The sequence below is a fragment of the Agelaius phoeniceus genome, chromosome 1, assembly GCF_051311805.1.
Source record: "Agelaius phoeniceus isolate bAgePho1 chromosome 1, bAgePho1.hap1, whole genome shotgun sequence".
Taxonomy (NCBI): domain Eukaryota; kingdom Metazoa; phylum Chordata; class Aves; order Passeriformes; family Icteridae; genus Agelaius; species Agelaius phoeniceus.
This window is the reverse complement of record NC_135265.1, coordinates 19,607,395-19,631,580: the sequence shown is the minus strand read 5'-3', so window position 1 is coordinate 19,631,580 and position 24,186 is coordinate 19,607,395. Positions and strand designations below refer to the sequence as shown.

General features: G+C 37.0%; 1 protein-coding gene across 1 annotated transcript in view; it reads left to right on the top strand.

Moving 5' to 3' along the window:
- PLXDC2 (plexin domain containing 2) overlaps positions 1-23,930 on the top strand; it is a 257,404-nt gene extending 233,474 nt beyond the window's left edge. The window contains exons 13-14 of the mRNA XM_054632727.2: positions 4,087-4,247; positions 18,236-23,930. Of these exons, the coding sequence (XP_054488702.1) occupies positions 4,087-4,247; positions 18,236-18,352 (278 nt within the window). The 3' untranslated portion in view covers positions 18,353-23,930. The remainder of the gene's footprint in view (positions 1-4,086; positions 4,248-18,235) is intronic.
- The last annotated feature ends 256 nt before the right edge of the window (positions 23,931-24,186 follow it).

Genomic DNA, 24,186 nt, shown 5'->3' with positions numbered 1-24,186 from the left:
TGTTAAAGTCAGCATTGCAGTCCTGTGTGCCATGGAAAAACAGTATTTTCAATTTTCATTCCTTGAGGTTTTTTTGTTTTCCTACTCCAAAAGAAGCTAGCCCAAGTGTAACTGGAGACATAATAGTTATTTTAAATCAAAGATTTTAAAGTGTGTTCTAATGGAAACAATAGGAATATTTTTATTGTGTTTTCACTTTTATTTTTTTTAAACATTACAGTATCAGAACAGCTATTTCTTGTTTGGATTCTCTGCCTTTATATTAGGGAAAAAAGGCTACTTGCTCTTTCTATCCAGTCATTCAGCACCTAATGAGAAGCAGACTGACCTTGGAGATATTAACAGGCTCCTTCAGCTTAAAAGTCTAATGCATTTAAGATTTTGAGAAGACATTAAAAATATAGAGAATATTATATGTAACAATTTCTTCTTGAGCATAAGAAAAGGAAAGTCTGGGGTAAGTTCCATAGAGAAAACTCCTTTTGGGAAAAGATTGGTCATAAAACAAGCAGCCTTCCATGGGTATAGCCTTGCCTGGAACAATAGACATGCTGTGATAATCTTAGTAAGATTTCTACACCTGAAAAAGTTTCCAAGTCCTTGCTTTTTATCTATTTCCCTTGGTGGCTTTTTAAAAGAACTGACAGTTGATTTTTCAGCAGAGTATTTTCAGTGTTGACAACACTGTTTATTGTCTCTGTGCAAAGAGAGTGAAATCAATTTCTCATGAGTATTTGAGCCCTGGGGTCAATGGACTGAATTTCCATTATGGAAATTACAAGTTACTTAAACTTGATGTAATTTAAGGAAAACATTTCTTTTGTTTCTTTTTTTTTTCTTTTTTGCATTTGACATTCTGCACTGATGTCCACACAGTGCTCCACCCTTGACTAGCAGAAATCTGGGCAGGCAGTTGACACCTGTGCTGTTTCAAAGAGACTGTGCTCTAGTTTGCAAAGCTGGATGCTGAAAGCTGAGAAAATATCAGATCAAAAGGGATTAAACTGATGACCTTTATAGAGTGATTAGGACCTTTGCTAAAGTCCAGAACTTTTTAAAATGCAGAATATGATGTTATGCCTTCAACCATAACATAGTAACAATATAAATTGCTCATTTAGTGCAAATCAGCCTGAAAATGGGTACATGACAAAGTAGTTTTTGATGCACAAATGTGACATTAAAGTAAAGAGTATGAAACTGTCAAAAAGATAATTATGAAACAAACAAGCTATGAATCCTCTGCTCCTTTGCCCAAGCAGTCCCTTTCCGTAGGGTGACTCAGAACAAACTGTTCATCAGTGGGAATTAACAGTCCAGCCAAGAGGATGTACAATCAAGCAGGCCTTTTCTGATGGCCTTTCAGTTACTTAATTTCCATTTGTATGTAAATTTGAAAAATATGTACAAGTACTAAATATTGTTACAGTGCATGAACAGAAGCTAAGACTGGTGTTTCTATACATTTGTCCATTTTCAAATGAAGTGAATATTGATGGCTATGTCAAGCAAAAGATTCTGCTGTCTGAAAAGAAGAGGAATCTTTTTTTGGATCACCTTCATTTCCTGTCTTCTCTATGAATCTTGCATCCTTTTTTATATAGTTCTCTAACTAGTAGGAAGTATTTTAATGACCCTTTAGCAGACAATTTTGGAATTTTGAAAAATAGGATTTCCAGGTAATATCTCCTTTCCTCCACTTCAGTATAAAGAATTGCCTGGAAGTGTTCACACTATGTATTGTGAAATAAAATAAAATAAAATAAAATAAAATAAAATAAAATAAAATAAAATAAAATAATAAAATAAAAGGCCAACACCTACTTTTCCATTTCAAAACTCCTATACATTTGTATGAACTAAGCTCTAAGAAAGAAAAGTAAATCCCTTTGTAGGATTTAAGCAGGGAGAGACCTGATTTTTGGATCCTGTTCAAACATAAAATTCATGTCCAAAATCAGTACAATTAAAACTGAAGTTCCTTTGTGAACAGATCCTCATGAACTTTTAAAAAGAATGATACCTGCAGGATTCAGCTGTACCAGAGTGGGTATCATGCTTTCAAATTTTTATTAAAATCATTAATGTTTCCTACATGCTAGTTTGTCTTCCCAATCTATTGGGATCTTTTGCTTTATCTTCCGTTTCTGTTACTCAGTTCCTTACTCCAAAAAGTGTTGCTGACTTTAGAGGACAGAACAGAGCAACACTGTGGGGTTTTGACTGTCCTGAATCAAGATTGAGGAAATATGGACAAAAGGGATATGTACATGAATCCCTTCTCTATCCCCAGAGATGCATAACTATTACATGGAGTAATAGTCAGATATATGTCTTGGCTAAGATAATGCATCTTCATTTTCCTTTTCTCCCTTTTGTTCCAATGGTGCTGTGCAATCTGCTGGGTGACCAACCATGCAGCCTTCCTTAGTCTGGAGAGAAACATGCTGCCATACATGGGTGTATGGGCTGTAACACTCAGATTAACTGTTCCTCTTTTCTTTTATTGCCCCTCATGCAAGACATTTACCACTACCTGCATCAATATGCCTTTCTTCTGTATTTTTCCAATTCTCAATTTTAACTTTAGCATGGAGTGTTCAACTCGAATCAGATGAATGGTAAAAGACCATGTACATTTATTGCTATTGTTGTTGTTGTTCCTCTTAATAACAATAACAGTGATTTGTTTGAAGTGATACTCATAATGCATATCTGTCTTCAAAGAACAAATAAAAGGGAGCCCCTGACCTCAGAGAACATAGCACACTAAGACAACCAAACAAATATTTCAAGGGGATGGCACAGCAAAATGGGTGGTTGCAGATATCAATGATTTTCATTACAGTCCGCTTGCCAAACAAGCATGGTGAGAGGAAATTTAAAGGTGGGCCTGAAAGAAAATTTCTCATAAGCAAGACCAGACAGGTGTTGTATGGAGTAACCCATGAAAGTGATTAAAGGAATTTCCAGAAGAGCAGAAAGCAGTGGGAATATCACACAGACACACAGAATATGCGGAGCTGGAAGGGACCCACAAAGACTGAAGAGTCCAACTCCTGGCCCTGCACTGAACCACTCCCAGGTGTCACACCATGTGCCTGAGAGTATTGTCCAAATGCTTCTTGTACTCTGTCAAGCTTGGTGCTGTAACCACCTCCCTGAGGAGCACAGGAATCCTCTGGGTGTAGCAGAATGTACATGTAGCAGAACGATGGAAGTTTGTGAAGTCAAATTACCAATGCTCTACTGGTGTTTCCTAAGCCTAGGACTTCTGAATGGCTCTTTTGCCTGCAGAAGTGGGCAGAACAGCAATTCTTGTATGCAAGAGTATAATGAAGAACAACCAGTTCTACAGGTGTTGGTTGATACATTGAGAAACTTTACCCCAGAGGTTACACTGTTGACTGTTGACTTGTGACACAGTCAACCCTCTTTTATCCTGACAGGAGCATTGCATGAGTGGCTTCTTGGTATCAAGTTTATTAAATGAATGGTCTTCTGTAATACTTTGGTATGACAAGCATTCTATTGAGACCAAGATCAAAATATTGCAGGATATTTGCATCCATCTGTAGCACTTTTGGCTGTCTGATTCAGTTGCAAAGACCAGTTCCAAACTCTTCTACAAGCTAATGAATAAGGCTTTCAGAATGTGTTTACCTAGACCTCACAAGGGTTTGTGGCATGTCTCAATTGGAATATTTAAAGAAAAATAAATGTTCGAAATGTATTCAATTAGTACTTTTTTCTCTGTGGGACAATTGAAAATAATTTTATAAGAAAATCAAAGCAAACTGTATTATAAAGGCAATTAGGAACTTCAGACTGTCCATTTTAATTCAAAAGAAAATATATTCATATCATTTATTGTATTAGAATCAGTAAAACTTTTGAAAGTCTCTTCATTAAGATTATAAGAGTACCCGATGGTAGAAAAGAGACATCTAATATCTTTTTCCAACTTGGGCTGTAGAAAATGAGGTACATGTAACACAGAAAAAGCAAATGCTCAGTTGCCCTCTGTGCCATAATGGAATGGGTAAGGCATTAGTTACAGTGCTAAGAGGTGTGCTCTTTGTGCAGCTTCAACAGACGACAGCGCGGCGGAGAAGAAAGGTGGAACGCTTCACGCCGGGTTAATTGTGGGCATCCTGGTCCTGGTCCTCGTTGTGGCTGCAGCCATCCTCGTGACTGTCTACATGTATCATCATCCAACATCAGCAGCTAGTCTCTTCTTTATAGAGGTAAGACAAGAGCAGCACTCTGTGTCACTAGTCCTGTCTCTTGGCTGGGGTATTTGGAGACTCCAAAATAGATCTTTCTTAACTGAATCAAAAAGTGTCTTCATGTTCAGAGTGTAATCCTTGAAGAAAAGCAGCTCTCCTAGCAGAGGATATTGTTTTGTTCTTAGCATGTTTGTCACTCTGCTCCTTTAGCTACCATTGCTATTACTTCTTTTGCTTGTAGACAGGACATATATCTAAGAGATATATGCCAGATATCACACTACTTCTCTTTCCTGTCCTTCATTTTCCTCACAACATTTTCCTCACAACATTTTCCTCCTTTTTCCATTAACTTTCCTGTGCACTGTCACTTTGTTTCAGGACATATAATTTTTCTATAATTTTCCTGTGGGAGGAGGAAAAAAGTATTCATTCTTAATTCTACAGAAGAGCTGACTTCTAGTATGTTTTTTAGCTGGAAATTTGTATTAGCTGTTCCTTACACCATTTAAAGGAATATGTTTACACTTTGTCTAGAGTGTGGAAAATATTTTCACCTAATTTTTAATATCTATCATTTCCTCTGCTCTTTGTATTAGTGTAGAGAGAAACAGACTCTTTTCGACCATGATTCATCTTACCTGTTTGAGACATCCCCTTTAGGATTAGATAAATTGACATTTTTCTCCCTCAAATACAGATAGCTACCTTAGGTGCAGATACCTACATTGCAGATGCTGACATTTAGTCAGTTCAGTTCTGCTGTAGACAAAAATATGAGAAAGGAGAATTCTCCATAGGCTTTTGTGTCCACAAAAACCCATAAATACCTACACCTCCTTGTGGTTTCTTTTTTTTAACTCCTCAACATCCCTCTGCCTTGTGATAAGTACAGATTTACTGAACATGAAAGAAAGGGATGACTGGTCAGAGCCCCCCATTTGTGGTATTCCCTTCATATGAAGAGCCCAGACACTTACTATTGAAAAACAGTGAAGATCCAAAACCACTGGAAGTGTCACTAGGGACATACCTTAGGGATTGCTTAGGTCAGAGCCTGGACCAGGAAGATGTAGACATTTATTCTTAGTGACAGCAATGAGAATTGAAGTGAGACATGAACAGAATGATTCATCTTTAACATCGCATTATAATAAATATTCTTCTTAGATGGAATTGTAGTGACAGAAATCAGAGTGAATTGTTTATCAGTATTCCTGTTCTAGTAATGTAACTGTGCTAGCCATCAGGGAACAGAATCCATATAATAACACATAGTTTTCTTTCATGTTTATACAGCATTTCAAGACAGTTCACTGTTGATATAGACAAACAAAATTCTACTGAAGTCCTTGTATGAAAGAGAAGGGTTTGTCCCTTTCTTTTTTTCACACACAGATTAAATTTATATGCATTGAATTTCTATTCTTCCACTCTAATAAAAGCAAGTTTCTTATCTATCATGGTGTGATAGAAAATGCTAAGTAAATGGCAACACTACTTTTCAACAAGAGAAGAATTCCAAATTACAATACACATTTTAGTTTGTTTGTCTGTTTTAAATGTAGTAAGGGCATGTTAATTTACTTCTTTCATTTATATCATACTCATCATGCAAACAGAGATGCCTTAATCAGTGTTGTTAAACTCATTCCACTAAATCTAATCCTTAGGTGCCATTAATCAATCTATTAATCTATTATAAGTCACAGCTAACATGTCTTTCAGCAAGCAATGTAGTCATTTAGAACAAATAGAAAAACATAAACTTTCTGTATAAAAGAAAGGAGAAATCAGTCAAAATAAAATTTAAGCAAAACAAGGTATAACCTACATTCTCTATTGGTTACTAGGATAATTGTGGTACTTGTGAAGGATCAGCATTAGCAAGAATTGTAAAAAGTACTAGTCATGAAGGGGTGGCCTTCCCCTGTGAGTTGTGCAAACACTGATGTAGTGGGGAAAATCACAAGGGATGAAATAGGGGATGACTGTACCTCAGAATGCTTACACAAATTTCAAAACTTTAAAACTATTTTTGGTATCATAAGTCTAGAACAGAGCAATGTAATCCATTCCAGAAATCAATTTGCTTTTAATAAGTTTAATAATTTAATTTTCAAAGAAAAAAGTCATTCGATCAATTAAAAGAATAATAAGTAGACTGTATTATTCTTATATTCATCTGATCTATAGGATTTACATGTTAGCAATGCAAAGAAGAAAATACATTCTCATACCTGCCTTTTGAAAATGAAGTTCAAAAAATAATCAGGCAAAACTGGTATAAATAGGCCAGTGTTACAAGAAATCATTCTTTATTGCATTTGTGCATTTGAAAAATATTTGAGTAAACTGTTACAGATAACATGATACCCCACACAGCACAGAAGACAAGCTGCATTATTTATGGGAAATGAATGAAATATGGATCTGATGTTACCATTCTAGGAAAAGAGCTCAAGAGCATTGCCATGGGCTTGGTCATGAAATAAGAACAAGCACATAAATATTTCAGAAAATAATACTGTTTCCTATGAGTCTCTTGATTAATAAGCACGTTGCACAGTTAAAACAAGATGTGACAGATGGACAAGCATCACCCTCCTGCAGATGTCTAAAAAATTACAAATACACTTTAGTCTGCCATCAAGTCTTCAAGTCAAATCAAGATCTACATCAGTTTATCTATCATTAGTAATTAATATAACTCTAAGGCTGGCCAAAAGAAGGAACAGGAACCTGGCACATTTGTATTTACTTTTAAAGAAGTTATGTTATGGAGGCATCATATAGACATTAAACATAGCATTCATTCAAAACTCTAATATAATTAATAGAGAAACTTCTTTTTACATCTAAGATACTGTCACTTGGTAGGTAAAATATCACTTTCAATCAGATTTTATTGAGCTTTTTAGGTTAAGGGCTATGTAAGGAATTTTTAGTAGATTTGTTTTATAGTCATGAGTGGTTACTGAATAAAGAATAGTGTAATAAACTGATCCTGTATCTGAGGATTTAAGTCTCTTTCTTCCTTGTGTTCTCTGCAGATATCACGCAATATTCACTTACTTCCTCACTCAGGATCTCACAAAGCTCATCTCAAATCCAACTCATGTTTGTCATGGAGTGAGCTCTCCAGATAAGAATAAATACATCCAGACTTTGACTGTGCTGCTAACCCTTGCACTGATAAAGGCAATCTCTTGTGGCACCTCTGAACACCATTAAATGATATCCTGAGTCAGGATAGTTGGTTTAAATAAACAATACAGAAAAGGCAAGAAAAATACCATTTATTACAAAAGCTATTGTCTTAGAACATAGTGACATTATTCTATTACTTCTTTTACCTTTTAAAAGGTAAAAGTCTGAAAAAAATGCTGCTCTAGGGGTTTTTTCTCATGCCTGTTGAGCAGAACACACATGTGCAGTCCCACCAGGAATGAAGATAGCTATTTTGAACAAAGAGTGTGAGAAGTCTTAAATGCCAGTGCTATTTCATTTGCTTATGGTAGTGTGCAATTTTAAAATACCATCCAAACAGTTCAATGCATTTTCAAAAATGTTCCACTTTTTGTTAAGTGTGTAGAAGATTCAAATCAAAATGCACTGTTTTCCTGTTTCTTCCAGCCTCTACACTGTTCAACATGTGTTTACTTGTTTATGTTGGACACTTCTCTGGTGGCCCAAAGACAGAACAAATTATCAGCTTTTAAAGTCAAGGGAGCTTCAGTCAAAGTTCCAATGAATGCAGGCTCTTGCTAAGAGCTAAGAGTAAATATTGACAAAAGATTAGCTTGCAGAGTGACAGAAGAGATGTTGCAGCCTTGATTTTTTATTTACTTATCATTAACCTTGCAGTATTTCCTCTCCATTGAATTTTACTTAGTTGCCAATGGTTTCCTCTCTTTAATCCCATTATGTACTCTTAACTTGAGGAATCCTGTGCCTCTTGAGTATACTCTGAGCTGATTTGGACTGATTTTTGTAAAGTAGTATACATGTCAAATAATGCTTTTCATGACTTTGTCAACAAAGTTTATGTCAGAAATCTAGCTATAACATATATCACTACACACTAGCTATAGCACAATTAAAAAGTGATTGATTGATTGATTTACTAATTTATGTAGTATACTTGTATTCAGGATGTGAGGTTTGATGGCCAAGAAGCCAATCATGATGTCCTGAATGTCATGGATTGCATACCTGTGATACAATCACAGTGTAGGTGATCTAGAGGCCCAGTGCTTAACGTAAAGGGGAGTAAAGAAATTCCCAGCTCAGTCAGATGGATTTACTCAGGTTTCAATGAGCTGTGTGCTAAATTGAAGCTTTAGTTTGATATGTTAATTCTTCCCTTTTTTTTCCCCTCATGTTCTTTCTTTTTCCTGTATTTTTAATCTCTAATTATTTACATGTGTGCTTGAACTTGGGTGTTGAGAGCAATTAATGTCAAGGGAACACTTAGCAAATTGAAAAATTAGGTATAAGTCTGATTCCTTTTTATTCAGTTGTCTTTTGCATGTTTGTACCCAGTTATCAGTGGACAGAAGGGTTGCATGACACAAGAAGTTTACACTTCCTTACTTTGTGATTTTCTTCCATTCCTTCCTTATGTTGTGATACAAAGTCCTTTTGAGGCTTGAAATTTACCTCAGCTGTCATCACAGTGCTCTGCCATTGGGAATCAAAGGCAATAGGATCTGGCCACAGCTGACAAGTGAAACCTGGTGGGATGGATCCTGTGCCTGGAGTGCCCTCTTGGATGGTTCCAGGCTCTTCAGGAGGGACAGGCAGGGCAGGAGAGGTGCAGGGATGGCACTCTATGGAATTGAAGGGGCAGAATGTATGGAGCTCACAGCTGCCAATGGCACAGCTGAGAGCCTCTGGGTAAGAATCCAGGGACAAACAAATAATGCAGATGCCATCATGGGAGTCCACTACAGACCTCTTGGACAGGACCATGATGAATTATTCTTTGAGGAACTGAGGGACTTTCCCAAGTCCACTGCCCTTGTCCTTATGGGAGACTTCAAGTTGCCAGAAATTAACTGGGAACATCACACAGCTGGTACAACCCAGGCCAGAAGATTCCTAAAAACCTGAATGAAAACTTTATGGAACAGGCTTGGAAAGATGCCCTCCTTGATCTACTCCTTGTCAACAGGGTGGGTCTTGTGAACAAGTGGAGATTGGAAGCCATTTTTGCCACAATGACCATGAAGAGATCAAGTATAAAATCTCTGTTAACAGAAGGAAAAGTGCAAAAACCTCGACTCTGGACCTGAGGACAGCAGACCTCAGGGAATTAGTGAGTAAGATCCCTTGGAAAAAAGCTTTTGCAGGTGCTGCAGTCCATCAGTGCTGGTCACTTTTTAAACATCACCTGCTAAGGGCACAGGAGCAGGCAATTCCCAAACGTCAGAAGTCAAGAATACAAGGCAGATGGCCATCTTGGTTGAGCAGGAATCTTCTCTTGAAAATAAGGAGGAAAAGGAAGATGTATGCCCAGTGGAAGCAAAGTCAGGTGACATGGAAAAAACACAGAGCCACTGCTGGCCACTGTAGGGAGAAAATTCATGTGGCCAAAGCTCAGCAGAGAAGAGCTGTGGGGGACCATAAAAAGAGGTTTTTTTCAAATATATTAATATTAAGCAATGTAAAAACAACATTGTCCCATTATAGATGGGACAGGATGGATGGTGGTCTCCTCACAAATAGGGATAGAGACAAGGCAGAGGTGTTTAACACATTCTTTACCTCTGTCTTCAACAAGGATGATGGACCATGGGTGCCCTGAGCTCTTGGACCATGACTGCAAGAATGATTAACTCCCAGTCAACCCTGAAATTGTGCGGGATCTGCTGCTCTGGCTGGATCCCTACAAATCTACGGGGCCTGGTGGGATTCATTCAGGAATCCTCAAAGAGCTGGATGATGTCATCAAAGAAACTCTCTCAATGATTTTTGAGCCGTCTTGGGAATATGGAGAAGTCCCAGCTCACTGGAAGCTGGTGTAAGCTATCTGAACTTTCAAGAAAGGCAAGAAGGAGGACCCCATGAACTACAGGCCTGTCAGTCTCATTTCCATGCCTGGTAAAGTTATGGAGAAGTTTATTTTGTCAGGTATTGAAAAACTTGAATAATAAAGACAGCACAGTCACTGGTCACAGCCAGCACAAATTCATGAGAGGAAAGTCCTGCTTATCCAACCTGATTCCTTTTGTGACAAGGTAACCCATGGGGCTGATCAAGGGAAGCCAGTTGGTGTAATGAGATTTTTGGATTTCAGTAAAGGTTTCAATGCTGTCTCTCACAGAGCCCTTCTGCATGAGATGTCCAGCTCAGAGCTGGATAAACACATCATGTGATGGGTGAGCAGCTGGCTCATGGGTCAGGCACAAAGGGTTACAGAGAATGGAGTGACATCAGAGTGGTGACCTTCTGCACCTGGGATGGGGCAACCCTGGATGTACAGACAGACTGGGGAATGCTGGAGAGCAGAGCCATGGAAAGGGACCTGGGGGTCCTGGTCCATGGCAAGCTGAACCAGAGCCAGCAGTGCCCTGGCAGCCAGGAGGGCCAACCCTGTCCTGGGGGGCATCAGGCACAGCATGGCCAGCAGGGCAAGGGAGGGATTGTCCTGCTCTGCTCTGAGCTGGGGCAGCCTCACCTCGAGTGCTGGGGGCAGTTTTGGGTGCCTCAATGAAAGAAAAATGTTTATTAGAGAGAGTCCAAAGGAGGGCAACAAAGGTGGTGGCTGAGGTCACTTGATCTGTTCAGCCTGGAGGAGACTGAGAGGAGACCTCATTGGAGTCCACGACTTCCTCATGAGGGGAAGAGGAGGGTCAGGCACTGACCTCTTCTCTGTCACAACCAGTGACAGGACCTGATGGAATGGCCTGAGGTAGTGCCAGGTGAGATTTAGGTTGGAAAAGGTTTTTCTCCCAGAGGGTGGTTGAGCACTGGAACAGCTCTCCAAGGCAGTGGTCACAGCATCAGCCTGACAGCCCAAGGAGCATTTGGCAATACTCACAGGAACAGGGCAGGACTCTTGGGGATGGTGCTGTGCAGCTCTGGGAGTTGGACTCAAGGGTCCTTGTGGGGCCCTTCCGACTCAGCAGATTCTGTGATTCTGTGATATGAAGATAAGGAATGAAACACTGGGATGTCTCTTGCCAGGTGAACACAATGATACATTGCCAAGCATGACTACAGGGGGCTTGACAAGAAATGAATAAAATTTTACTTTGGTGATTCTCTGGGGGCAAAGGATTTTAAGAAGTCTAAAATGACATTTCAAATTAGGCCTTCTTAACCTCAGGCAAAAGAGCCTTTCTCTTGTATTCACCTTATAGTTACAAAACTTACTAACATATGTGGACTCCGAAGCTCTAAGAATATGAATGAATTCAGAGCTTATCCATTAGTGACTGTGTATGTATTAATAGTACTTAATATGTCACACACTGAAGAGCAGTGTGGGTGTTTGTGGTTAAAAATTAACATTCTTATGAGTTAAGATCCTATTTTGAAGGTCATATCTTTTGCCTTCATGTTCCCAGCCTCCTTGGAGGTATGTCAGAGCTTTATTTTGCTGGTTCAGCTGATTAGAAACATACATGTACACTTACATCGCACACATGCACATACCTATGTCTTTTTTTGTTGTTTGTTTTACTTCATCTTGGACGTTTAAGATGGACAATTTCAGGAATCTGTTTAAATGGCCACACAGAGAGTTGAGCTGGTGCTATCAAGCTAAGGAGTGACCTTCAGGAAAAACACAAGGAGGGAGGAAGAAACAGCTGCAGATCTTCAGCAAACACATAATAGTATGTGAGCAGAGCATGGAAAATGCACCTTGACTCCTCTTGATTCAACTTAAATTATGTCCTTGATTTAAGTTAAATTATGTATTTGCTAGTAAATTAAATAAGGTTGTGGCTGCTTTTTAACATAAAGACCTACCAGCATGAAAAGATCTGCATTCCTGTCATTTAACTCTGCCTCACTTCAAGCTGACAGTATGTAGACTCTTAGAATAAACTGAGGATGATTTCTAAATACTGAGCCCCAGCTGGGGTGGTCTGAGAAAACACTAATTATTGGTGAGGTTTTTTAATGATGGGTTGTATAAGGGATTTTATCTGAAAGCATTCACTGGCACACACATCTAGCAGTAGATTTTCTTCAGATTTTGATCTTCTGCTCATCCCCCTATCTGCTTAGCAGAAGGGAATAATATGTGAAAATAGTTAAAATGCTGGACTTTTTGGTATTTCAGAGCTCAGGAAATAAATGGACATTTCTGGGTCACCATTTTACTTCTCTGCTTGTAACAGCACACCACAAATAAGAGCTAGATTTAACATCCAGCCATGTTTTCCATGTAGCATTTCTAGGTTTCTGTATTCATGTCACAAATGCAGTGTATGTCTTAGAACAAACAAGAAGTAAATAGGAGACAGATTAGAAAAAAAAAGGGTTTTTGTAAAAAGAATGAGATCATCAGCTGTCTAAGTCAGCTGATGGAGCTCACACAGATTTGCTGTTTTCTTCTGGGATATGGCCCATTGTTTTTTACAGGGGATTATGCTTTTAGTTTGAAATAGGCTTAACATGGTCATCAAGTAGTTTTTGTCCAGATGTTTAGGCTGAATTGTGTTTCATGAAGATTATGATTTAAAGAAGAGAACAGGTATCATTTTTCTTCTCTTCTTTTGAAGTCCTGGCATTTGGAGTATTGTCATTGATCTCACTGTCATTGCCTAGTACTGATAGTAAAGTTATTTTTCCAAAGCTTATCCAGCTCAGCAGGAACCATCAGTTCAGCAAGGGAAACCTAAATCAACCACAAGGGAGAAGCACTTAAATAAATAATCAACACTGACAATAAAAGTCAAAGGTGTAGAGGAAGGAGGCATTCTGGTTTTTGTCCTTCAGCAGCCAGCTCCTCAGATGAACATAAGACTGCAAAAAACATTATAGAAAGATGGTTTAAATCACAAAAAGATACATTAAACAAGTACTTCTATCAAAAGGAAAAATAAATGAAGCCTGTAAATGGCTCTACTAAATCTTAAGTCTGAAGCAATCCTTATTTGAGAACAGTTTCTTCAAAATATGAATTTAACATGGTGTCAGGCAATTGCTCTTTTCTTATTCCTGGGAATATATATCAGAAGTATAGTTTCAGATATTCGTAGCTTCATCCACTTCTGACTGTGATTTGTCAAATAAATTGGGTGTTTCTAGAAGACATTAAAGACTCATGCACAAATTTCAGATAACTTTGAGCACAAAAGTACATGTTATGGTCAAGGTACTTGGTAACAGAAAGATCCTTACTTCTCACAAGAAACCAAAGCCCTGAATACTGAGGCAGATTAACACTGGACAGGTACTTGGACTAATGAGCCTTGAATAATATCAGATTAACATTTAATTATTTAGTCATTTAGTAAGACCTTATTATAGTTTTGTTCCCTTTTTCTTAATCTATTTTTGTAAGTCATAACAGTTTTTCTGAAGTTTTCATCATAAATCCAGAATTTTGATTAGTCCATATTTGCATATTTCCATATTGTCAGAATTAAATTGGCCTTCTTGACAAAGTGTGATTAAAGAGTACAGCTTTTAAATAGATTTAAATGTGCCTATACTCCTGAATTAGACAAGGAATTTGACATTAGTGGAAATGTAAGATGCAGCCCTTCAGTAGACACAATGAACCAGCCCTCTGGAAGTTTGAAAGATTGAAATATAGAAAAAATCAATACATAGAGGAGACAAAGTTGTGCCAGAGCATTCAGTCTAAAAGGTACTCAATAACTTCAGCTTTTGTGTAGTTTAGTGGTAAATCAAGTTTACTAGGGAGCTCTGGAGAGTCAAGACTTTGAAAGATTGACCTTCTCATGTTATGTCAAGTATTTGTACTCAGTATACTCAGTATTTATACTCAGTAAATTCAGTTTTAGAAAGAGTGTGCACGTCTTGATGAAATCCACAGTTCAAGTTTACTGCTGAATAGGAATGAAGAGCTGATGCATGCAGAAGCACTCTGGGATTTTATGCTGGTTGAAAGATACAAAGAAACTTTTGATCGTGTTTTAGAAATCTTTTGGAACAAAACGTGTATGGCAGGGTTGAGGAGATGACAGAGGGGCTAATATTTCATTACTGTTTTCCTTCACTGCTCTTCTGTACAGAATTGTTCTCATTCCATTTTTGTGTACTCAGGGAAATATAGACTAAGGATAATAATAGAGGCTAGGATGTAAAAATATCAAATATGTAATACCTGTTGCCAAGTTCCTTTGGTCCATTACTGGTAGAAACTTGTCTTTACACAGATGTATGAAAGGAAATGTAAAAGTATAAAATTGCTGCAGCTAACAAAATATACATTATTACAATTGCTTTTGATAAATTAACATCTCAGAAGAAAAGTGTTAAATTACATACATTTTAGAGACAATGTTAGCACCAAAAACTCCCAGAAGCAGGGAATCAGTCTTCAGATACCAGTATTTCAACGCAACTTTTCACAACTGTCCATCCTCCTGTAACTGATCTTGTAGTATTGGTTACTGTTCAGCAGGAAATAAGATCGTCTACAGCTAGCAACCTGTAAAAAATCACCAACTGTAACACTAGAAACCATGTTCAGATCAAAACAACTGAGTTTTATTTAGATTGTATCCAATTAACTGCACTCAGATATGTCTCAAACCCTTTTTTGAAACATCTAAATGAGATAATATGATTTTCATGGATAAGCAAGGACCTATAAGGCTCAAAAATCCCTGATATTGAAAGATGTCAAAAGGAAAGTGATCAAAAAGAAGAATACACTTGGAGATCTTTCCTTGCAATCAGAGGGAGAAGTCACTTCAGTTTCTACCCTATAGTTTTAATAGGCAGAATCCCCTCTGGTTTTCCCTAAGAAGTAAGTAAAATGGTATAAATTCTGTCTCTTCTGCAAGATAGATATAAATATACTTATTTTAGTCTTTGTATTGCTGCAGGAAGTCGAACATCCTGCACAGCCACCAGCAATGGTGTAGACAGACATAATGTAGGAAAATGAAAGGTAGACCTCACTTTCCATAGATTATCCAACTGCTGGATTTTTTTCCCTTTATCTTACTGATCTTTAATAGGAACTAACTTTTTTAATGTATCTCATAAATTATTTCCCTGCATCTCAACATATTTCTTCTGCATCCTGGTCATGTAGGGTCACAAGTGCTTTTCTCTCAACTTTGTTGCTTAAAATAGTGAACTCAAGGAAGCTTCAAAACATTTTAAAAAAATACTAGTCCCATTTTCCTGCTTTGTAATGCCCTGAAAGGAAGAAGGAGTTACAACTCTCCAGCCACAGCTCAGAGGATTTCCTTTAACTGTTCTGATTCCAGATGAAGAAACATATTTTTTCCTACTAATATTGGGAATTAGTTAATTAAGTACCCAGCTTGCTTTCTCCCTGTTTGGTTTGGGTTTGGTGGGGTTTTTTGGTCGTTTTGTTTGGTTGGTTTGTTTGGGGGTAGGGGTTTTTTCTGTTTTTTTAATAGTCTTCACAGAGAAAAAAGAATGCATTAAGTATTTCCTGAGCTGCTTCAGTAAATGAAGGAACTTTGTATCTCCCAACATCTATCAAGTTACTTTTGTTTTTTTCAGTTAAAGCTGAAATATTTTTACAGCTTTTAAGGGGTTACATAAGGCAATGAGTTGATAGTTTGTCAGTGCTCTCTTTTAAAACTGTTACCCTGCACATAATGAAGCTGAAATTAAACAATCACTTTAAAGGGAAAATCTCACCTCAGACATGGCAAGAAACCGCAGAAAACTGTAACTGCAATATTAGAAGATGACCTTCAAGTCTTTTGCTTTATTTCTGGAAAAACCACTCATATTTATGTCTTATGGCTTGTATCATTAAAACTGATACACATCTGTTCCATAACTAATCATCTGAAAAGGCCAATTAAAAAGAGTAGTACAAAATGGTAAATTTAGTATCTATCATCAATGTAGCAACGAAGTACTAAATAATAATAGATAAACCTTAAAATTAAATCAGGAAGCAACTTAGTATATTAAAACCCAGCTCGTCCTTACGTGTTGCCATTTGATACCATTTCTAGTTATTCTTTCCTGCTAGCTTTCCATTGTTTTTTCCTTTTCCCTTTTCATTAGAGACCTCTCCATCTAATTCCTTTCTCATTTGTACCAGTGGAAATCTGAAATAAACCCTTTATATTTAATAGCATTTTTCCTGATTTACTTTAGTGAGCCTGAGAACAGAATATGACGCTTTTTCTTTAGCAGTAACCAAACAGTCTTCTTAATTTTGAAAACACACAGAATTAAGCTTTGGTAGAAAAAACTCTCCAAAGTTTGAATAGACTAAGTTTTCTTGTTAGGAAGAGACATCCATTAAAGAAGACAGTGTTCTGCCTTCCTATTTTGTAGGAAGGTGCTGCACTGAAAAGTCTGGCATTTTAAATCACCTGCCAAACAGAATTAAGCTCTGAATGCCTCAAAAGTAACCTGATCCTGCAATGGGAGGAAAAGGAAGCAGTTGCTTTTAGGAGGTATCTCCCTGAAAATGAGGAAGACTTTGTGCTGAACCTGCAGTCAGCTGTGTGGCTTGTTGGAAACAAGATCCAGTGACACCTCAAGATGTCTTTAGTGAGTCCTACCCAGCAGCACCATGAGTCCCAGCAAAACATGGCTGTGGCTGTATTGTGGCCACCAAAACACCCCTCAGCAGCATCAAGTCTCCTTTGTGATTGAAAGGAAATAAAAATGGGGTATTATAGGGACAGAAAATCAAATGCAGTGTTTATATTCAGAATAAAGATCATAAAGTAAAATTATTTTGCTTTTGAGCTGTCAATGAAAATATAGGCTGTAACTTGTTTTCATTGATTCTCCTCTCATTTTCCTGCAATGTTTCTATATAAGTTTCTGTCTTACTAGCCCTCTTTCCAAGCAGATTGTAACTCTTGTCAGTAAAGAGAAATAAATCAGTATATTTGGCAGATACAATTTTCAATAGGGAAAAATCTTTTTAGGAAAGATTTTTCTTCTCACTGACTCTATGAAGGAGTTTCCCTATTTTCCTGAAAGCTATTCCCTTTGACATAATCTCAGAGTGGTCACCCAAATACTGAGCCTTACCTGGCATTAATTCATTTGAAAATACAGATTGTTTAAAGCACTTTTCCTTCCTAGAGATATCATAATAATACAGGAATTTTTTTATCTACCCTAGAAAATAACTGTTTCTTTTCTCTGCTTATTAGCTTTTTTTAAAGCAGACACCCAATTTCCTAGTGGAAACTGGTTAGGACTTCTTAAGGCTCTCGTACTCAAAGTTCTTAAGAGTTTAAATAAAAATGTTGCTTCTATTTGAACCATCAAAGTAAACTACTCAAGTAGAAATTATGGCACTTGAAATAGGAAGTCATTATTTTGAGAGTCCTGCATAAGCGTGCCAGAATTTTATCCTAAATAATTTTTTAATTAAAGTTCCTGTCAACTCTGCCACATATTTTCCCATGGCATAGAGTATATTGGAAAATTCCTCTGCAGAACTAGGAAGGAAGGGCATTGAACAGATCCTCTTGAGGTTAGTGGAGCATCAGTTCTTTATGTGACAAATCCAATAATCAGCCATTTTAGACAGGAGCTATTTCATCCTCTTCATTGCTAAGAGTAGTGGTAATTGTTATGTGTTTGAGAACAGTCATCCCCCATAAATTTAAAAAGAGGTATTTATTCCTCTGACTTTTGCTGCTGCTGAACTGTGCCTTTCTATTCCTGTAACAACTACAGGGAGTGTGGTTGACCTCTCATACTACCCAGGTAACAATATCTCATACCCAGGTAGTATGAGAGGTCAAAATTGCAAGATATTATTAGGTCTTTTTATTAACAATTTATTGTAGTACCCCTCTTAAAAGTTTCTTTTTTTATTGCCGTTGTAGCGACGTCCAAGCAGATGGCCAGCAATGAAATTCAGAAGAGGATCTGGACATCCTGCCTATGCTGAGGTGGAACCAGTGGGAGAAAAAGAAGGGTTCATCGTATCAGAGCAGTGCTAAAATTTCTGGGACAGAGCACCAGTACTGGCCTACAGGTGTAAGACATTTATTTTGCCTCTCTTTAAAGAAAAGGAGCCCTAAGCTGCTGTAGCCTGATAGAAAGAAGATTCTGGATAAACTTTGTCCAAGAAGAAAAACTATCTAAGATACCAGATTACTACTGCACAGTAGTTTTTGTTAGTGGACTGAGACACAATGGTTCATGCAGAACACTTGTCAGTGGACACCTACAGTATCAGAACCATGGCACAAGAGCCATGTTATTTGCTTTAGGTGTGGGGATGCACAGTAATCAGAAATATAATAAAGCTTTGGTGTGCAAGGGTGTTGCCCTTTGGTTCAAGTCTTCTTCTCTGTTATCTCAGACTGAGGAAAAAATCTGTACCATTCCAGTGCAAAGGGCATTGATCACAGTGTGATTGAGAAAAGTATCTTAAGACAGGTAAAGAAGAAGCAAAGGAATTTTCCAACATTTATATAAGCAGATGTGAAATACACTTTTCAATTCTTAATCGACCTGCCAACCTGAGTGAGTCAAAATGTAAATGCTTTCCAGGAATAATACAATGTTTCTTGTACATTGCTGATTACTAGGCTGCTAAACAACTCATGATACACAGATTGGTAAGAACTGAAGACAGCAGAGAATTTTCATGATGGTGGAATTATTTCATGGGAGTTCACAATGATGTTTGGCTGATTTTCGATTTCAGTGTTCCCTAAAAAGTGAATTATCAGGTTTGTATTAAGGTGTATTTTTCATTTCTCAGCAGTATGTTGAAGTAAAGGCAACAGATCCTTTTAGCTGCCAGAGAGCTTATGGACCATTTCTTAGGCAATGGGGTAAGAAAAATAAGATTTAAAATAAATGGGTTTCTATTCTTTACCATTTCATTGTGAGTCCTTACTGAGAAGCACCATAGACTTCAATGCACCCCTTTCAGAGATTCAGATACAAGTGTTATTGAACCCTGCTGATTCATACAGTGGTTTTGTTTAATGCACATAGTAGTTGCATAAATATATATATAAATATATTTTTTTTTATAGCTAACACAAGGCGGGTTCTTGTGACTGTTAAGACTGCATTTTTGTCATCCAGACAAAGGAAATGAATTGCATTACTGCATATTTCCACTGAGTTGTAAAATAATCCTTAATATTAGAATATTTTTATGTTGTGTAGGGAAGGTGGTTCATATAGTTGCAGTCCATAAACTTTCTGCCTATTGGAACCATTCTTTCTGTAAAATTGACCCTTTCCCTCCCTGCACAGGGAAAGACAACACTATAAATTCACACCATCAAAACCAGTTACTCCTTTCAGGGGAGGGGTTAATATACATGGAGACCCAGAGCTTCCTTGAGGAGTGGAAACCTAAATGCTTTGATGATCTGGGCCTGAGGTATTGAAATATAAAATTCAGGTACTGCATGTATGTTTCATAGCAGTCATTTACTATCAATTTATTTACATACTGTGCAAGGCACTTGAATGATTTTTAAGTGAGGCAGACAACATTTGTGGTTTTGGATTTTGACCCGTTTAAAAAAGTTGTAGATACCACCTTAATAGTACAGTTACTTACATTTCTTGATGCTTGTATGGCCTAAGTTTGATTACTTAATGCTGTTAAAAAAAAAAGGAAACATGATTTTTGTTATTTTGTTCAGTAAATACTACAATACTGTATTTTCTGTATTCTTTTGTTTTGGGTAGCACATTTTTATTTTCATCTGGTTTGAATCATCTAGCATGAGATTGAAACTGTTCAAAAACTAACTGATATTAATCTGAAGGTACTAACAAACACATTGTTTCAAAGCCTGGTTAAAAACCTGTGGCAAGTAGTCATTTCCATTTGTGTGGGTCTGCTGAGCCCTTTTTCTAATAGGCTGGGTTTAAATTGCAGGCTTTTAATTCTGATAGCAATAACCAAATGTATGCACATATATATGGTGACACTCATTTTTATTAAATAAAAAGGTATCAGTGCACATCATGTAGGAACGTATTTGGTGTGCAATAATTATCATCAGTTTTACTGGGAATCTTGGAAGTCATCAGCTGGGGTTCTTTCCTAAAGAAGCAATTGTAGAGCTTCTGGAATCCTGTTTGAAATAATTTTTATTTCAGAGAACATCTTTGCAAATTATACTAAGAATTTGCAAAAATCTACATAGTACTGCAATAAGTTCAAAGGATGTTTCATATAAGTAAAGAAGATTTATATTATTATGGGTTTACAGATCTGCTCTTCATCTGATTCACTCCTATTTTTACCCAGGTATGTAATACATATCAGGCAATGGAGCTGACAGAGTATTTGTGATATGCTTAGACAAATATATCAACAATTTTAAAATCTGATGTTTTGATTACTTTTTGTTTAAGGCCCTTTCACAGCTGAAGGATGTTTGTTAGTATTTGCAGACTAACTTACATGTTATACTACTTCATAAAATGATAGCAATCATTTTTTTTCATTTTTTTCCCCCTCACGTACTTAGTGGGATATTTCAATGGTCTGCAGGGAGCATCATAGAGTACTTCTTCAGGTTTTTGCCATGATGTTATATGCTGTGGATTATAACATGAGGAGTTGCTGGGTTTATTCAATAAGATGGATAGGCATATGCTTATGTCTGATAAGAACTGCTGTCTGAAGAGAAAACCTCCTGCATACTAATGGATGTATAGTGTCTCATTGGTGTCTGCTTTGATATATTCTGTGGTATGTTCTATTTATCCCAATAGCAAAAGTTAATTAAGTAATCTGTTGCTGTTTTGTAATTCCATCTGGTTTTCTAATTTTTTAATAATTAAAATTGCCACATTAAAAATTATACAAACATTAATCTAGAGGTCTGATAAAATATTGAGATTAACTGATAATCCTATTCTTATATTTTTATAAAGCAACAGGTTTAATTGCCCCAGACCAAAAAAATGTCATATAGCCCTCTCAGAAATCCAGATGAAATGTTTTTCAACAATTCATAAATTTTCATTCAAGTGTCTGAAACAGTGTTTCACTAGCATTCCCAGTGGTCCTTCATTTGAATCTTACTCAGAAAAATGTTTGTTTACAGAGTCATTTATCCCAACAGTTATTTTAACTCTTAAACTTCCCTATAAATTTATTTATCTAATACTGTTTAATTATTGCCAGATGTGTCACATTTTTTTTCTTATTATTTTCCATTTTAGTGTCAACTGTTCCATAATGCCTAACACTCTCAGTACTCTGCTTCACCTCATCCTCCTCCACAAAGATAAAGGAAAATTTTAATTCTAAGGACTCAAGGCACATTACTAAGTAGCTTTCAAATCTCATTAAGAAGAAACATTAAATCAGATATACATATATATTTGTATGTGTGTGTGATATAGATATATAGATATATATATATACATATCACCACACACAGAAATTATTGAAAAAAAAGAGACCCTAGAATTTCTAAAGCTGTATTCATATATTAAGAAATTGTGGAACTTCTGATGAAATGGAATTGTAACTTCATTCACATGTGCATACTTATAAAGATGGGATTATTTAATTGCTTTCTATGTTCCTCAGTGCACCATCCTACGATTTATTGGAATAAGAGAACACAGATTTTCATCAGAAACAGCTATTCCATATTTTTCTCCTCTTTGCTCAAATTTTGTTGCACATTGTTGCATACCATCCAAAGCCTTTTCAGAAGACCTTTTTTCATGGACTTTTCTTCCATACCCATCAGCACTGGACCTGAGGGATGTATACACCCTGATTTATTTCTGCTCTGAGCATTCCCGTGAAAGGGAGTCAATTTTCCAGAGAACACTATATTGAAGGGTTGGGTTTTTTTCTTATAATTGCCCTTCTCAATCTCTACAGCTCCTGCTGCAAATGATATAGATGTCTTGTAAGTAAAAACTTACTTCAATGCAACATTATAATTTAGCTTCAGATCAAGCTCATTTTACAACTAATGTGTGTGCTGGAATTCTGGGAGAAAAGATAATACATCACTGTATTTTGAGAAACTGTGGAAACCAAATTAAATTTGCACTAGCTGAGCAGAATATTTAGCTTTGCAAAATTCATCGTATTTCTTGTTCAACAGTGCTCAAACCATAAAAAAACTCACTACAAGAGTACCTGAGACAGCTGAGTAGTCACACCATTAGTTTGCCATTCAAATGTGGAAGCAATGAAAAAGGAAGCTGGTTTGCCAGTGAGCATGGAAGAGATATTCTTTTCTGTACAGTGAAAAGTGTCCCAATGAAAACAAGAGAATATTTCTATATTCTATTAGAGAACCTCTTGGATAAGCAAAAGAAACTGTAAATTGTAACACACATCATTTCATTTGTATAGGATCTCTAAACAAGGTTTTGCAAGCAGTTATCAAGAGCTGGCAGATTTTCACAAAGTAGATGGATGACTAGAGCATTCACAGTAGCCCATGTTGGATCATGGTCCAGTTCACAGATCATCAAAGGGAATTTTTGCCTTGAGTGCATACAGTGGAGAAAGCAATGGCTGTGTTATCAGTTTCTGATGCTAAGCAAGGAAGCTTTGTATGAAGACAACATTTGACATTCACATAGAAGATATCTCAGCTGAACAAAGTCCACAGTGTTAGCCATGAGGAACAGAACTGGAATAGATCACAAATTTGGCTCAGATCAACAGTTTTGATCTCGGGGAATTTATTACCTCCAGTGAAGAGAAAAACCAGCAGCATGCACTGTGGTTCAGAGTAAGACCAATGGAATTCTTACACATGTGCCTCTGCCTTCTTGCAGAGAACTGCTTGAAGCCTAAAAAGCTCCAGAAATAAATGCTACTGACCAACAGGGTAGCCTAAATCCCAATTCTCATGTTTTAGACAGAGATTTTAAGAACTGATACCCACTACTCATTTCTTTATGGATGTAATGGTACATTGGGTTTGGGTCTTGGTTTTTTTGGAGTAGGAGAAGGAGAAGGGAAAAATGCAGAAGAGAAGGAATTTCAGTATTCCCAGATGCTCTAAAGACACAGCAAGAAACCTTATTTACAGTCTTGAGAGCATTGATACTGTGTGCCAGTTGCACTGAGTTGAAACACATGAGGTCTTCCTTCATGCCAGCTCTGTAATTTTAAACTAAAAAAAAGTAATCAGAACAACTGGCTTCTGTCTAAATCTACATGAGTCTATATCTCATCTCATGGATGGTTTATGTCATTCCTTAGGGAAAATAGGCCTGAGCCACAGGCAGCATTTTGAGGTGGAACAGTGTGCCAGTGGTGTTTTATCAGAAGCCAAATGTGACAAAGCAGGATGTAGCTTGTGTGGAACTGAGAGAAACAAATCAATTTAATTTTATCAGAGCAGCCAGCATCCCTACGGCTGGAGCACGGATAAAATATACAAGTCTGAGCTGATTGGACTTGATTGAAACAATATCATAAATCTAAAGCTGTCCTTTAACTATCAGTGTATTGTCAAATCTTAAGTGATTTTCTTGACTTTTTAATTTTTTATGGGGAAGAAAACACTTGAGCATGCCAAGTAGAATAAAGTATCTTTCTGACAGGAACAGAGTCTCATCTCTTGATGCAGTTCTTTCCCAACCAGAATAGTTGCTCTCCTATTAACAACTCATTTTAGTGGATCTCATGATGACTCCAGAGGACATTCCACAATTTTGACACAATTCTCTTTCTCTTGCAAGATTTTTCAATACCTATATCCTGCCTTACATTTTATCCTTTGGTTCTTCACCTCTGACTTAACTCTGCATTCTCACTACTTCACTTTCTTTAACTCCTTTAAGCTCTGATTTATGTGTCATC